At 48.4% G+C, this 16,441-nt stretch overlaps 1 protein-coding gene across 1 annotated transcript; it reads right to left on the bottom strand.

The window, feature by feature from the left end:
- Window positions 1-635: 635 nt before the first annotated feature.
- On the bottom strand, window positions 636-13,776 carry FMOD (fibromodulin). Its single transcript, XM_084611490.1, has 3 exons — window positions 13,696-13,776; window positions 8,810-9,802; window positions 636-1,989 (listed from the first exon to the last, which is right to left on the bottom strand). Exons 2-3 carry the CDS (start codon window positions 9,795-9,797, stop codon window positions 1,838-1,840), a joined length of 1,140 nt encoding a protein of 379 aa, XP_084467616.1. The 5' UTR covers window positions 9,798-9,802; window positions 13,696-13,776; the 3' UTR covers window positions 636-1,837.
- Between the last annotated feature and the right edge of the window lie 2,665 nt (window positions 13,777-16,441).

Here is a 16,441-nt window from a genome sequence, read left to right as displayed (position 1 = left end):
GGAATGGTCATTCTAGCTCAGACCAGGAGCCCATCTGTCTGGTATCTTGTCTCTGACAGTGACCAATATCAGCGGCTTCACAGCAATGTTCAAGAAATTCCTTCAGGACAATTCTTGGACGAGCTTCCCTTAGCAGTAGTTTCACCCTAACTCCAGCAGTTGCTGGTTAACCGGTACCTAGAAGCAAGAGGGTTTGTAACCCTTATAGTTTATCTAATGGAGTTGTTCCGGGTTTGACACCACTGTTACAGAGATCAGAATCTGGCCCAAGGTCTATCAATTTAAAAACCCACAACACAGAGTCTCGCTGGCACTAAGATAATTGCACTCACGCTAAAGCCGCTCTGCCACCCTCTTGCAGTTCAAAAGGGCCATAGGATAAATGGGAACCAGGCTTTATGTATCTATTGGTATTTTTTCTTTTGGACCAATTCAGCTTGAAACATCCTAGTGGCAAATTCCAGCTAGATGGTGACACCTGGCCACATATCGGGCAATAGGCCGTGTTGGTTTGCCCACATTCTGAGGAGGGAAGGGAAGTGCGGGGCTCAAAAACTAGCCTGCAAACCTTTGAACCAAACAAATCTGCCCCCCCTCCCCCCGCCCACCCCAGCAATTCCCCTTTATAAACCAGCTCCTACATTTTGCTAGCTACACAGAAGCCTGCAGTGTGCCCTAGGAAGATAGTCCCCTGAAAGTTCAGCAGTCTCAAGTAAGAGGAGACCAGTACATACAGAATGTAAAGTTGCAGATCCTCAGCTGGTGTAAATCAGCATCATTCATAAGAACATAAGCACATAAGAACGGCCAGACTGGGTCAGACCAAAGGTCCATCCAGCCCAGTATCCTGTCTTCTGACAGTGGCCAGTGCCAGGTGCCCCAGAGGGAATGAACAGAACAGGGAACCATCAAGTGATCCGTCCCCTGTCGCCTGTTTCCAGCTTCTGGCAAACAAAGGCTAGGGACACCATCCCTGCCCATCCTTGCTAATAGCCATTGATGGACCTATCCTCCATGAATTTATCTAGTTCTTTTTTGAACCCTGTTATAGTCTTGGCCTTCACAACATCCTCTGGCAAGGAGTTCCACAGGTTGACTGTGCATTTTGTGAAAAAATACTCCCTTTTGTTTGTTTTAAACCTGCTGCCTGAAGTCAATGTGGCTACACCCATTTACACCTGGGGAAGTTCTGACCCATAGATTATTGCAATTTTTCCATTCAAATTTTCCTCTCACCCTTCCTCTCTGCTCCTCTCTTCCACAGTCTCTCTTCAAATGATCCCCATCCTGTCCCATAGCCTGTTCTGTTTTTCCACACCACCTTTTAAAAACTTGAATTCTCCTCCTCCTCTGATCCCTTTACCACAGTTCCTCCTACACAGAACATGAACCCCAAAACCATCCCAGCTGGCATCAAACTTTCAAATCCAATGCATCTGAACGGAGACAACTTGAGTCCCCTCCAAGCAACCCACCCATACTGGTGGGAGCCGCATGGACATGCGGGCAGCAAGACAATGGTGGGGAATCATCAAGAGAACTGATTGGCTGGTTAGAGAGAGAAAAGTAGGGTTTTTATAGGACAAAGCAGAGACCTGCCTCCATACTGGTGTGACCTGATAAGCTAAAAGGGGTAGCAGCTAGTGGGTGGAGTTAATGACACATCCCTTCTACTTTGGCTGCTATTGTGCCACCCATATTACGCTATTGCAGAAGCCAAATCAAACCATCAAGCTGCATTAAAACAAGAATGAAGGCCTCCCCCAGCCTGGATTACTGGAATGGGTGTGGTGCTGCCCTGAGGACAGGGGGGGAGCATGGGGGGGGTCAGTTGGGGTTAAATCTCAATGACGGCAGCACGTCTCAGGCAGAGGGGGGCATCTGGGGGCACCGCGTTCCTTTGGATCTCATTCCCATCCAGCCGCAAGACCTGGAGCTTGGAAAAGTTCATGACGTCGACGAGTGTGCAGAAGCTGCTGATGGAGAATTCTGCAGGGGGAAAAGGAGACAGAGCACTAAGAGACAGCTGGAGCTCAGAACTCTCTAGCTAGTGTTCATACAGTCCTGATGGGAAAGAGCCATGCCTCGGCTCGATCAGTACTAACAGCACCATGGGTAATAATAGTCATAACAAGTGGACATGACTAGAATGCCTAGGCACCATGGGAATACACTTTTTTATACAGTGCATTTTATTGCAATGTCTTGCTCCATAGTGCAGACACAGGGCCTTTGGAATTCAGTTGAGAACCACTGTGCCCCCTTTGTTGTCCCCCCACACACAAAAAAATCCCTCCCATAACTAAAAACCACACTTGGGCTATCTCAGTGGGGTTTGGAACATATATTGGACAAGGGCCAAAACTTTCAGAACTGAGTAATGATTTTGAGACACCTTTAGGAGGCCTGATTTTCAGACAGCGCTGAGCGCCTTCTCTCTGCAAATCAGGACGCTTAAAGTTGGGCACCCAACAAACGGAAGCTACCAAAATCACTAGCTATGTCTGAAAGGGCAGAAAATGCCCTGGCCCTGATTCTCCTCTCATTCATTCCTGTGTAAATCAGGAGTCACCCCACTGAAGTCAATGGAGTTTCACTCGTGTAGCTGAGGGAGGGTTCAGACCCTGCCCTCCTGTTAACATGGGGAAGGGAAGTAGTTTGCAGAGCAGGGCTGGGTCTGTTATCCTTACTTCTAGCAAGATCTGTCTGCTAACAGTGAAGGGGGCTGCTCTGATCCCAGTGGGTCACTACAGAGCCACAGCAAACCTTGAAAGCCCCCTGTTGTATTGTGGGAGAGGGTATGTTTTGGAGAGGGGCATGCTCCAGCTTTCCGTGCAGCCTTTGGGAAGGAAGAGAGCAACCAGGGGGCAGCAAAGCTCCAGGACTTGGTGGAGACTTAACAAATACCTAGCTGGGGAGAGAGGATTTGTTAGCACAGATGTTCCTCGTTTAAAGCCGGGGAGGTGACCGCACTGCTCACACGCAGACTTGGGAGAACAGTGAGACTCCATCTCTCCAGCACCACCCAGGGGCAGCGGGACAGGGAATAGGCATTGAGCTGTCTGCTGGCCCTCTGTCGCTCTTTCACAGGGGGAGTAGCCCTGACTAATGGTAAGAGCAGGGAGATGGGAAACGTGAGTTCTATTCCTGCCTCTGCTACTGTTTCACTATGTGTCTTTGGTCAAGTCACTTCATCTCTCACTGCCTCCATTTCCCTGTTGTGACACCCTGTTATTTCTGTTACAGCAGCACAGTGTTGCCACATGTACTGATAAAATGGACTTCCATATAAGTGCCAAGCACACCATTACAGAGAACTTTACAAGAAGTACGAGTATGCTGTGGAAATAGAACTGATGTATTTATAAGTATATGTACAAGTTCTTTCAACCCCCGTATTATAAGAATTAAGCTAATTCTTATAATAGCTTATCTGTTTTTTCTTTGGACACTGATCCATCACAGAGTTGTTGCTGCAGAAAAGTATCCATACAAGGGGGCCTTGTGCTCTGGGGTTTCCCCAGGGCCTGTGAACAAGTCTCCCCATTGCAGCTGGGCCGGGGAGCGGGTTTCCCGCTGCTGGTTGCATTGACCAATCAGAAACGAAGGTTGGGTGGGGGGGCAAGGCTGCCACCCTCCCTGGCTAGTGCAACAGCGGGGCCAACAGAAAAAAGCCCTGGTAGCCGGCACTCAAGGCTTGAAACCCCTAAGCTGGGACAATGGGTTCTGGGGGCCAGCCAGATTCTGGGACAGTTGGGTGGGATGTGATGGTTTCAAACAGCTATTTTGAAAAAGTATTTGCAGATAAAAAAAGTTATTTATTCTTTAAGTATCTTTAAAATGTATTTAAATTCAAGTACTAAGTACAGAAAATTTAAAGTACTTAAGTACTAGTATGTAGAGTACCCCAACATACTTACCTACATGGGAACACTGCAGTAGCATCTAAGGGCTCCAACCAAGATCCAAGCCCCATTGTGTTAAGTGCCGTACATACGCATAGTGAGAGACAGCCCTTGCCCTAAAGAGCTTCAGAAGACAAGACAGTCAGTGGGTGAGAAGGTTAAATGACTTGCCCAAAAGTCACACAGCTTGTTTGTGGCAAAGCCGGGGTCAAACCAATCTCTCCCGAAACCTAGTTCAATGCCCCATCCACTGGACCACACTGCCTCAGCTTCAGTCATTAGGATTTGTAAAGTTCTTTGAGATCCTTGGATGATGACACTAAAGACAAAGTGATATTGTCCATCGGAGATGAGGTCACAGGGAGAATGTCTTCCATCCAGGAGATCATAACATCATTATCTTAAAAGCTCAGCAGAGGCCAGGTCTGTGTTAAAACAAAACACTGCCTCTCAATTCTGTCGATCTGCAGCATTCCTCATTCACTACAGGGAAATAAAGGTCTTCAGAGAACCCCACTGAATATTTTCAAGTTCAGCTGCAAAAACAGCCGTAAAAATGCATGACTAAATAAACAGAAGGGGTTGAGCGCCAGCATGATTTAACGCCATCTATGTGCAGACTCAACAACTGCACACGTTGAAAGCAAACATTTGGGAGTCTGTTCTCGTTTTGCATGTCTGTCAGTTCCCCAGTGCAGGGCTACGCATGTCCCTTAAAACAGTTGATGGCATCACGAACACTTAATTTAAGTAAGTGATCCAGGCAGCCACGGCTTGTTGCTCAGGTTTCTCTGATATTACAGAGCATCCGGATCGCAGGGCTTGTCAGGGGAGTGAAGCAGGAATGGATTTTTCCAGGCATCCAGCTTAAAAAAATATATGTTCCATTTGTTTTCTTATTTCAGTGAATTTCGCCCTGGTGAAAGATGCCAGATTGGTTCTGGAGATGAAAGGCTTCTGTTTAACCACAGAACCTCAGCAGCACAGGAAATGACAGGGCAAGCTTCCCACACATGATGCTTCCACTAACCTGGAGGGGCCTCTTTTGGGGTGCCTGCCTTAAGTGCTTATATGGCCACCATTACTCTAGGAACCCCCCATTTTCTTAAAAAATGGATTTACCCTCACAACACTGCGGTGAGGTAGGGCAGTGCTCTTATCTGCATCAAACAGTTGGCAAAGCAAGGCAAAAGAGACCAAGGGCTTGTTGACATGAAAAATAATCCAGAAAAAGTTAGGATATGAATTTAAAGCAGACTAACTATTCATGATTCACTCCATGTGTGGATGTTCTTATTTCGGAATAGGAATGCCTTATTCTGAATTAGCGTAATCCACTTTGGAGGTAAACTGAAATAAATAGGAGTTAGGCACCTAAATATCTTTGAGGATCTGCGTGCAAGCTCTTTGGGGCAGGACTGTCTCTTACCATGAGTCTATGCAACCCCTAGTACAATAGGGTCCCGATCTCGGTTGGGTCTATAAGCAAGACAATAATAAATAATAAGATGAAACCTCTTCAGTGTACTGAACATCCTTCAGAAAATAACATTCATGACTTATGGTCAGCAATGGACCTAGGCTGGATTCAAAGTGGTGACTGTCAGGTTAAAGGTTCCGGAACCCCCCAAAATAGCACATTTAGAATCTCAGACAAGATTTTTCCAGTTGCCTTTTAGGGGGGAACCAAATTTTGAACAGGAACGTTGCTCTTGTGACTTGGATATTTTGGAGAGAAATCTAGATGCTGACATGAGACTTTCCGACGTGAAAGTATCTGCCTATTACATCCAAGCTGCTTTGCGTGATCCAAGGTTTTAGAATAAACAGGCCCAAAGCTGAATTCCCCGATGCTGCCAAATTGGAGAAATTTTAAAGAGCTGCTGATGGCAGAAGTTTAGTGGATCCCAGTAAGGAGGGAGAGAGAGAGAGGCAGACTGAAAGAAGAAAGATGCTTGGTTTTGTCTGGTCCTTTCTATGTGTCTTCTTGGGATCCCTCTGAATGAAGAGTCGTCTATGGAACACGGTAACCTTTGTGTACTGGTTACTGGAGCCCATGATATGGGTTGCTTCAGTAACTTGCTATCACGGACTGAAGGCTTCCTCCTTCCCGTATTTGTTCCATGTGTGTTGGGAATAGCTGGAGATATTATTAACTAAGTGGCCAGCATGCAAGCTACAGTTTAGGGTTGCATCCCCTCTCCAATCTGGACCTGCAGAGCTTCCATTAATGGCAGTTGGTTTCTGGGGACCAATAAGTGACTTTAGGAATGGAAAAGGAGAGGTGGCCAACAACTTTCCAACCAGGAGATGCTGCCCCTACAGATGGGACTTCTGCTGCGGCTAGTGACAAGTGATGTAATGGCCGTATCAAAGTCACAGACAGCACTTGCGAGGGAGTCCTCTGAATGAGACCTCACACAGCATCTGGTGTCTCTTGCAACATGGTACACCACTGTCCCAGTGAACCAGACTAATTCCTTGGCTCTGTCACTTCCCATTCAGCTGTGTCCATGCTACACTGCAGTGGTGTCTGGAAACTCCATAGCCCCTTAGAACAGTGGTTCTTAACCAGGGGCCCAGGGCCCCCTCGGGGCCACGAGCAGGTTTCAGGGGGTCCGCCAAGCAGGGCCGCCATTATTACTTGCTGGGGCCCGGGGCAGAAAGCCGAAGCCCCACCACCTGGGGCTGAAGCCAAAGTCTGACCAACTTAGCTTCACAGGGCCCTCTATGGTGTGGGGCCCCAGGAAATTGCCCTGAACTCTGGCCCTGGCTTTTATATGCAGAAAACCAGTTGTTGTGGCACAGACGGGCCGTGGAATTTTTATAGCGTGTTGAGAGGGGCCTCAGAAAGAAAAACGCTGAGAACCCCTGCCTTCGAATGTAATGTGCACCAGTAAAGAGGAAACAGACAGAAGCTCAGCATTGAGCAGGGCAAGTGGAGCCTACAGCAGCAGTCATCAAAGCCTGGCAATGCCGGTCCTGCTGGAGAACCGCTGGTCAAGAAAGACTATTTATCCTGTGCACAAATCTCTGATCTAGGGTGGCTCAGGGTCTGCCAACGTGAGCAGATACAAGAATCCCTGTGACAACACAGACCCTGTTACCCCCAGCCCCATCTGACCCCAGCACAAACCCCATCATCCCACCCTGATGGAGACCCTCCCTCAGACATTTGCTCAGGCTTTCGTGTCAGTATCACCCAGGCCCCTCCCAGCTAAATCCACACTGGAGTTTCTTGGACAGTGCAGATGGATTTAGTCCCTGTGCCAAGGAGGCTGCCGGAAAGGCCAGGCAGCAGCTCTCACTAATTGTAATGACGATGCATGCTCGCAGCAGCAGGGCGGAAGAGATGCACTGTGGTGCTTTAGCACCCCAGGGAGAGGAGCATCACTATTTTTGGCTTCCGAGCCAGTAATGTCAAGAAGCCAGTGCTCCAGGCCAGGAATGGATACAGTATTAAGTTAGGCAGAAGCCCAAATGCATAGACACAAGTGGACTGCATGGGCCAAATGCAAGCTGGAGTGAGCTGGTGCAACTCCCATGGGTCAAATCAGTCTTGGTGTAAATGACAGAGTATGTTACCAGGTGCATGTAACTGGCAAAGTAGCAAACCTTGCGCTGATCTGGCATTCAGAAAGCAGCCTTTGCCCATGCACATAAATGGGTAGGTGCACCTACACCATTACCCATATTCCCAGAGTTAGCTTCAGGTCTGGTGTAAGCAGACACAGTCCCCATTAGGTTTAATAGGAGTTGTGCTCACTCTTCGGGTCTGAATCTGGGCCCTGCAGACTTGCACGCCCACTGAGTGCCAAAGCGTGGCGTAAGTTACACCTCTTTGCCACTTACCCCCTCCTTCCTGATCAAACCTATGTCCTCTGGACCCAATTCTGCTCCCACCCACACCACTGACTTCAGTGGAGTCACTCCCCATTTACACCCACGTAAGTGAGAATGGAATCAGGTGTGTCACTTGCACCACAGTTTACATCCCAGTGCAGGGAACCAAATGTAGGTCTCTAGGGTTATTCATGTGTGCACCAGCGTGAGGGGGGAGGGCAGAATATTGTCTTTCACCTGCCATACAAAGGATGAGTTTCTTTCTCTTCTTTTCACACCTTTTCTGTTGTGCTTTTTTACTCTTTTCACAACAAAAGTTCATATAAAGAAACCACATGGGCGCACAGCTGGGTCCCAAATAACTGTGTTTACTCGATATACACAAACACGTCAGTCTTAGCCACCTACACGCTGCTGCTCTCACTGGCTTCTAATATAGAGGACACAGTGAGCGCCACGACAGGGTTCTCAAAACATTTAAAGGGATATGATCCTATTCGGATACACTATACTTTCTGATGTCCTCTTCTTTCGGTGGCATCCCCCATCCTCAGTGCAGCCACATCATTTGTACCTAAAATGACCTTTGTCACCTGATCTCTGATGATTTAATTCAGCTAGTATTTTTTTTTATCATTAATGATCTCAATCTCGTTATTTCTTCACCTTTAAATTCCCTGTGGAGTTCGACCTCATCTTGCAGAATTTAAAAAGATAATCTCACAGACACGAGAAAGACTTCCACTGAGCAAAAGGATAACACCTTGCACTTACCAGAGCACCGTGCATCCCAGCATCTCAGAGCACTTCACCATGTAGATGGGGCAAACAGGGGCACAGACTAGGGAAGTGACTGTCCTAAGGCTACATAAGAAATCAGTGGTATAGACCGCAATGGAATTCAGGTTTTCTGAGTTCCGGTCCCTCTGCTCAGGCCATTAGACCAGGCTGCATCCAACAAACAGTGCCAGAACCTGGCTCCCCATCTCCCTACCCCTTGTCCTGACCATTGACAATGGGACCCCCTAACATCAAGAGGTTGCGGTTGGGATGCTGCTCACCATTGATTTGGTTCCCTTGGAGATAGAGGTTCTCGAGGTTGGTGCTAACCCGGGGGATCTTCTGGAGCCTGTTATAAGACAGATCGAGCTCTAGGATGCTGCTGGTGTTGAAGGTGTTGGAGGAGAGCCCCTCGTTGGTCAGGCTGTTATGGGACAGCCTGATATAGAGCAGCTTGGGGGACACCTTGAAATACTCATCGGGGATGGTGTAGATGTAGTTGTGCTCTAGGTAGAGCTGCTCAAGAGAGCTTGGGAGGCCATCAGGGAGCTTCCTGAGGTGATTGTAGCTCAGGTCAACAAGGATCAAGGACTTTAACCCTTTGAAAGATGCTCCTATATCATGGATCTGGTTGTGGCTGAGATACAGGGCAGTGAGGTTCTCCAACCCCTCTAGAGCATTGGATGGGATCCTGGTGATCTGATTGTAAGCCAGGTGGAGTTCTCTCAGGGACCTGGGCAGGGGGCTGGGCATCTTGGTCAGGTTGTTGTTATCCAGATACAGCCTCTCCAGGTTCTTGAGCTTGGCAAAGACCTTCTTGCCCATCTTCTCACTGGTTATCTGATTGCCGTGCAGCGCAATCCATTCCAGCGTCGTGGCATTGTCGAAAGCCCCCTCTTGGACGGTGGTGATCTGGTTGTTCTGGAAGTAGACGTACTTCATTCTGGAAGGCACAAAGGGAAGGTACCTCAGGTTGCGGCTGTCGCAGTACAATGCTGTGGAGAAGTTGGGGGGGCAGTCGCACTCCTGGGGGCATTCCCGGGAAACGGGCTCAGGGATGGGCTCCGCAAAGGAGGACCCAGGCGGGACATAAGAGTAAGGAGGGACCTCATCCTCGTAGTACGGCATGTAGTTATAGGACAACGCCTGGCTGCGACGGTACTGATGCAGCCAGTACATATCTTCTTCGTCTTCATACTGGCCCAGGGAGACCCCACACAGCCCAGCTACTATCAGGACAGAAGCCCAGTGCATTGTGCAGAACCTCATGGAACCTGTATAGAAGTGGGAAAAATATGAGCAACTTTAGGTCAGGCACAAGTGACTAGAAATAGGAAGCAGGCGGGTGTTTATCATGGGGCCTGGAGCATTGGAGAGGGAACAAGGTGACCTGGGTTCTATTCCTGACTCTGTCACTGGTTTTCTGAGTGACCTTGGACAAGTCACTTCCCTTCTTGGCGTTTCAGTACAAACGGGGATAATGACACTGACCTCTTTTGTAAAGTGCTTTGAGGTCTGCTAATGACAAGTGCTGTATAAGAGCCAGGTGTTATTATCATACCACTGCGGGTGGGGGCCCTTGAGTGGCAGTAATAGAGAGAGCTGGATCCAATTCATCACCGTTTCATTTGCTTTTTGTGAACATTCATGCCAGTGACATTTTGATCATGATAACTTATTTATTATTATTATTATTTTATTATTACAATAGTGTCTATAGATGCTACAAATGAGATTGGAGCCCTATTGTGCTCGGAGCTGTACGTTGTAAGAGTTCCTGATCCTAGTATATATAGACAAGAAGTACACAGGATGGAGGAGAGACAGAGACAGCAGGTCAGTGATGAGCTGAGAAGAGAACCCAAGTCTCCTGACATTGCAAATATATTTAATGCACATGGACCTGTATAAAGATTTGCATTATGAGTGGTTGCTTGGAAGCTCTTTAGGCGTCACCCACTCAGGAAGCAGAAACAATACCTTGTGACTTAAGTGACCAATTAGACCCCATGAATAGCAATTGTCTGAAGTGACAAATAGTCACGATGAAACCCAGAGGCTGAAGTAACCATTCATCATCGACTTTTGCATCGCAAACACGTTTACTAAGATCAAAGTCTATTCATGGATAATTTACATGCAGAAGAAAAGAGGCTAAATTAGTGGCATGAAATTGTTGCTGTTAATATTTCATCAGGCTGCAGTCACAGACCCAGGCACCTGGACGCAATGAGACAAAGCCTGTTTGGCTGGGGAGGAGGGGTGGCCTACTGGAGAGGGCTTTGGATCGAGACTCAGGAAACCTGGCATTCCTGGCTTTGTCACAGGCATCTTTCGTGACTTGGGGAAGTGACTTAATCTATCCCACGCCTCAGTTCCATATCTGTACAATGGGGTTAATGGAATCATGGATTCCTAGAAGATTAGGGTTGGAAGAGGCCTCAGGAGGTCATCTGGTCCCACCCCCTGCTCAAAGCAGGACCAACCCCTACTAAATCGTCCCAGCCAGAGCTTTGTCAAGCCGGGACTTAAAAACCTCTAAGGATGGAGATTCCACTACCTCCCTAGGTAACGCATTCCAGTGCTTCACCACCCTCCTCGTGAAACAGTGTTTCCTAATATCCAACCTAGAGCTCCCCCACTGCAACTTGAGACCATTGCTCCTTGTTCTGTCATCTGCTACCACTACTGAGAACAGCCGCGCTCCATCCTCTTTGGAACCCCCCCTCAGGTAGTTGAAGGCTGCTATCAAATCCCCCCTCACTCTTCTCTTCTGCAAACTAAACAAGCCCTACCTACATAATACTGCCCTACCTTGCCATTAACGACAGTAGGTTTTGGCACACCATGGCCATGAGGGCCATATAACCACCCACACAGTGGCTTACACTCCTTCCTTAATTCTGCATGCATAGAACAGCATGCAAGGAAGAGTTTGGAAAGCATCTGGGAAATACCCCAGGCTGCACTGAGTGGGAGAGGTTAAAGGGATGAGAGCAGGTTCAGTCCTTCACCTCCTCCTCTTACATGCCAGGACCTCGGGGCAGTGGTAACACAATGGGAGCAGGCTGAGTCCCTCAAATCAGCGAGCAAACTCCCAGTGGGGGCAGGACTGGGCTCACCCACCCAGAGGGGGAGGGGAGAATGACCCTGGAGACGGAGGCATCTTCCAGTATGTACCACAAAGCACTTCATCAACATTCAACGGCCTGTCCTTATTGTCTCAGAGTGACCAGCATGATGGAGAGTGGGCTGCTTCCAGCTATTCTGAGCATTGGGAGTCCAACTTAATGTTAAGGTCTGTTCTGCGGAAGGAGAAGGCTGCCCTTGTGCTTACAGCACTGGCCTGGGCTGTAGGAGACCGGGCTTCAACTCCCATCTCTGCCACCGTCTTCCTGAGTCACCTTATCTCGCTCTGGGCCTCAGTTCCCTATCTGGAAATGGGGATAGCAATAACACTTCGCATTCTTTCTCTGTCTGGAGTATTTAGACTGTAAGCTTTGTGGGACAAGGACCATCACTGCCCGTATGTACAGCACCTAGCGCAATGGGGCTGCGCTCTTGGCTGGTGCTACTATAATCCAAGTAAGGGTGGAAGATCAGAGGTCCCCTTGCAGGCATGTCCAGGCCCTTGCAAAGCTGTGAAATTGGTGCCTGTTGGACATTCTGATCTGGATTTGCTGCCCCTGCAGTGCAGACAGCCTGTCCAAACTGCGGCTTTGGCAGGGGTGTCCCCAGACTAATTATCACAGGAGGCCTCTGGGTTACTTGTAGCGGGCCTCACAGCACCCATAGCCCTGACTCAGACATACATACAGAACAGAGCTGCAGGAAGGGGGGGATATTTATTGCTCCAGCCCTAATGAGGAATCCCGGCACTCCAGACAAAGAGGGTACAGTCCTGCTCTGAGCCAGACTGCGCATCGCCACCTAGGCACACTGCTGGCTGGCAGGCTGCTCGTGTGGGAAGAAAAGAGGGATTGAAACACTCCGTGGCTGGGCTCTTGGGTTTCTTCCATTTTCCATACCTACAGGAGTTCCTGCAGCCGATGGGGCCAGTGAAATGTGGTGCATTACTGAGTCTGTGTGCGGTGCAGGAGCTTGGCATGCAGGCTGCTTCAGAGAGCAGCTCTCCTCCTCCTCCCATTCCAGGGGTACCTTGACTGGTAAAATACTACTCCTGCTTCCCGAGAAATGGGCTTCCTCCACCCCCACTAAAAGCCATCTTTCCCACTGTACAGCACCATTCCTCGGGGGTCTGTCCCCCCTATTTGGCACAATTCCTAGGGGTTCTGTCCCCCCTTATTTGGCACAATTCCTAGGGGGTCTGCCCCAATTCCTAGGTCTCTCCCACTATGTGGAACTTTTCCTAAGGGGGAATCTCCACTATACACTATTGTTCCTAGGGGTACCTTCCTGCAAGTACACACCATTCTGAGATGGTCTTTCCCCCAATCTACCCGCTCCTAAGGAGCCTCTCTTGCATATACAGCACAGTTTCCCTCTGTCCAATGCCAAGTCCACAGGGTTTGTCTCTCAACCTACAGCCCCCTTCCTATAGGGAGCTTTCCACTGTCCAACCCCATTTCTACAGTGGGGTCTGTATCCCTTTCATGTGTAGGATAAAACAAGTTTAACATCTTCATCTGTCAGCATGAATAAGCTGGTCCCATTCCACTGACTGCTAGTCTAACTGGGATTGTGCTGCATAGGGCACCTTGCTGGAACAACCAGAGTCGGACAGCATGAGCTTCATCCATCCCCATCATTGCCACCTTCTCACCCTGTTAACCCGGGAATATCCTTCATCTAGAACCCAATGCAGAGCCAGGTAGATGTTGTGCTGGGTGGAGTAGGTGGTGGTTGGGGGTCTGGAGTCTGGCATGAATCTGTCTGTCTAGCTTGTCTCACCCCTCCCTAACAAGTCACCAATGAAAAATGGCATTGTTAATAAGGGCGAAAGCTCCCCCAGTGGTAACCAAAGCAGCCCTTGAGGCTCAGACCTGTGCCATCCATGTCATTGGCGTGTGATTCACAGGGCTCCCTGTGTCAACATCATGCCACCGGCATGACGAGGGGGTTGCATTCCCTCTGCGGTGCAGGTATGCAAACAAATAATAAAAAAAAAAGGCAGCATAACCCATGATAAATACAGAAATCAACTTACCGGACCCAGAGTCCCTTTTCCAAAGCCTCAGTGTTCGTCTGCCTGATCTCCTGTGTATTAAAGAGCATGTGTGTGTCTCAATTTGCCAGGGTTGGTGCCCGCCCCGCAGTCCTGATCAAATAGTGTGCTTGCAGGTCATGGGCACTGCAAGGTTTTTCTTCTGGAGTGACCTCCCAGCAGCAGACAGTTTGCAGACTCGAGTGAAGATACCCTACCACTGCCTGACTTTATAAATAACCTGCTTTTTCTCTCTCCTCTCTCTCACTCTCGTGTCTTTCCTTGGAGAGGCGTTGGCAGTTTCCAGCCTCTCTCTGTTTAACAAGTTAGTAGAACCGTGGGTGTTGTTTTGTAAAAGACTTTTCCTATGTCTCCTGCATTTCTCATCAAACAGAGACGATGAGGCTGCTTTAAAAAAAAACGGGCTTTGGGTGGGGGGAGACGCTGAGGATGAACGGCTTTGAAACAAAGCATCTTTCACGTTTTCACTGCGGGTGGGGAGAGCTGGCAGAATGGCCCACAGGCTGCATCCCTTGGCTCTGGGTCACCAGCAAACCTTGATATTTTATTTTTCTACTATTAAATAGGAATGTATCATAGAAATATTTATTCTAATGAAGCAGCATCCAAAAACCTAATGTAACCCTAAGAATTTGTTTTCACCTGCTGCTGAAAGGTGCCAGGTTGACAGTCCTGTTAGCTGGAGTCCTCTGTCAAGCCACATGAGAAGCAAAATAGTTTCTTGCTTAGATACTGTGGGGAAGGATGCCCTAGAAGTATCTAAGACACACAGCGCATAGACCAGGACTTGGGAGTCCTGGGTTTCTATCCATCCTTTTATGATCCCATTACTGTAATATCTGGGCATCTTACCATCTTTAATCTTTATCACATGCCTGTGCAGAAGGGCAGCGCTACCGTCCCCATTTTACAGATGGGGGACCTGAGGCCCAGAGACATTTAGGACTTGTCTCCACTTGAACATTAATCTGGAACAAGGTAAACTGCTAATTTAAAGTGGATTCACTGCTCTTGATTAACTCCACATGTGGATGCTCTTATTCCAGATCAGCTTATTCCACTTGCAAAGTGGAATAACTCCCCTGTAGACAAGCCCGAAGGCACTTGCCAAGATTCACACAGCCAAAGGAATTGGACCGGAGCCTTCCAGAGTCACATGCTATCTACAGCCCTAGCCTTCCTGCTTGGGGGCTCCGCTCCCAGTTCTGCCACAGCTAGTCGCTCAACTTATGCAAGTCGCTTCGCTTCTCAGTGCCAGCTTCCCCATCTGTGTTATGAAGCTAACGCTACTGACCCAGCTTTGTAAAGCGCTTTGAGATCAAACAGGCCTATACAAGGGCTTAAATATTATTATTTATCCACCACACGGGCCAGGGCAGTCCAAGCTGCTTCCAGATTCCACATTATTCCCTGCCAACTTGCCTCTGGAGAAGCAAGAGGCCTTTGTAATTCCGGGGCTATCCGCTTTCACCAGCTCTCGACGCACATGGTATTTTTAAAACTTCAAGACATAATTATTAGTTATTCAAACATTTCCTCCCGCTCCCCTCACAAAAGAAAAACCAATAGATCCTCATCCAGCCGCTAATAACCCGTAAGTAAAGCAGCAGTCAGGGCACCGGGGCTAGGGTTTCTGAAGGAGCCTGGAGTAAATTAGTTAAATTCAACAGGAGATGGATGCCAAACTCCCTTAGGAGGTTGTCTTTATGTAGATTCCTTTGAAAATCCCAGCCTAAACTATCACTGCTTTTTGGGATGCTTGCAGTGACCCTAATAACTCGTAACGAATTGCTAGTAGGAGCGCTCTTTGTAGCTGGAAAGAACAGGAGGCGGATTCATGGAAGTTATTAGGAAAGGGGCTGGTTGTATGGAATCATTGTCCTACAGAGCAGCTGCTATTTATTTGGGCAAGGTATGGCCGGAGAGATCAAAGGGTCACACTTTCTGTAGCAATATGAATGCTGTTCGGAGCAGCATCCTGCCTGCTACAGCTCTCTCCACACCGCAGTAAAACACCTGCAGCTGGCCCGAGTTAGCTGATTTGGGCTCGCAGAGCCCGGGCTGCGGGGCTATCCATTTCAGGGTAGGCGTCCAGGCTCAGGCTGGAGCCCAGGCTCTGGGAGGGCAGAAGATCCCAGAGTTGGACTCCAGCCTGAGCCTAAAGGTCTACACAGCAATTAATCTGTGTAATGCCTAGGCAATAGTTTTTAACACAACTTACAAGCCCCGTGGTTTTTGGCACGGGCTTGTAAGATGATTTCTTATTACATTGAATGTCATTGGAAATGTCATGAGGTTGTTGAGAAATTTCATGAAAGCCTTGCCCGAAACAGGATAAAATTCCCAAGTGAAGCTTGCTATGAGCCTTGTACCATGCATCACTGGTCCCTGCACGCAATCATGAGAAAAGCCTTCTATAAAATTGACCTAATTTCATAGTGTAGCCATAGCCTTACATTAAAGTAGATGGGTTGTCCGCAAGGCTACCTTGGCTTCACAGCAGGGGCATAATACATCCCTGACCCTGTGTCCTTGACCAGTTGAAGCATTTCATAGAAGCCACCTCTCTGGCTGTTCATAATGTTCAGCTTGCCTGTCCACCTTTTCCTTCCACCCGTCATTGAGGCAAGTTTACATCACAAAATTAAGTCGACCTAAGTTATGTCGACATACAGGTGCCAGAGTAATTAAATCGTTTTTGCATGTCCACACTATGCTCCATGGGTTG

The sequence above is a fragment of the Lepidochelys olivacea genome (genome assembly GCF_965140295.1).
Source record: "Lepidochelys olivacea isolate rLepOli2 genome assembly, chromosome: 21".
NCBI classification, from domain to species: Eukaryota; Metazoa; Chordata; order Testudines; family Cheloniidae; genus Lepidochelys; species Lepidochelys olivacea.
Note: the sequence above shows the minus strand (reverse complement) of the source record. Positions and strands in the feature narration are given on the sequence as shown.

What these genes read in the sequence shown, in the direction of transcription:
- FMOD (XM_084611490.1), bottom strand. Translation starts at nt 9,797, where the DNA reads ATGAGGTTCTGCACAATGCACTGGGCTTCTGTCCTGATAGTAGCTGGG. An exon ending in CCAAGGGAACCAAATCAATG is followed by an intron (nt 1,990 to 8,809) that starts GTGAGCAGCATC and finishes TTCCCCCTGCAG; the next exon opens with AATTCTCCATCAGCAGCTTC.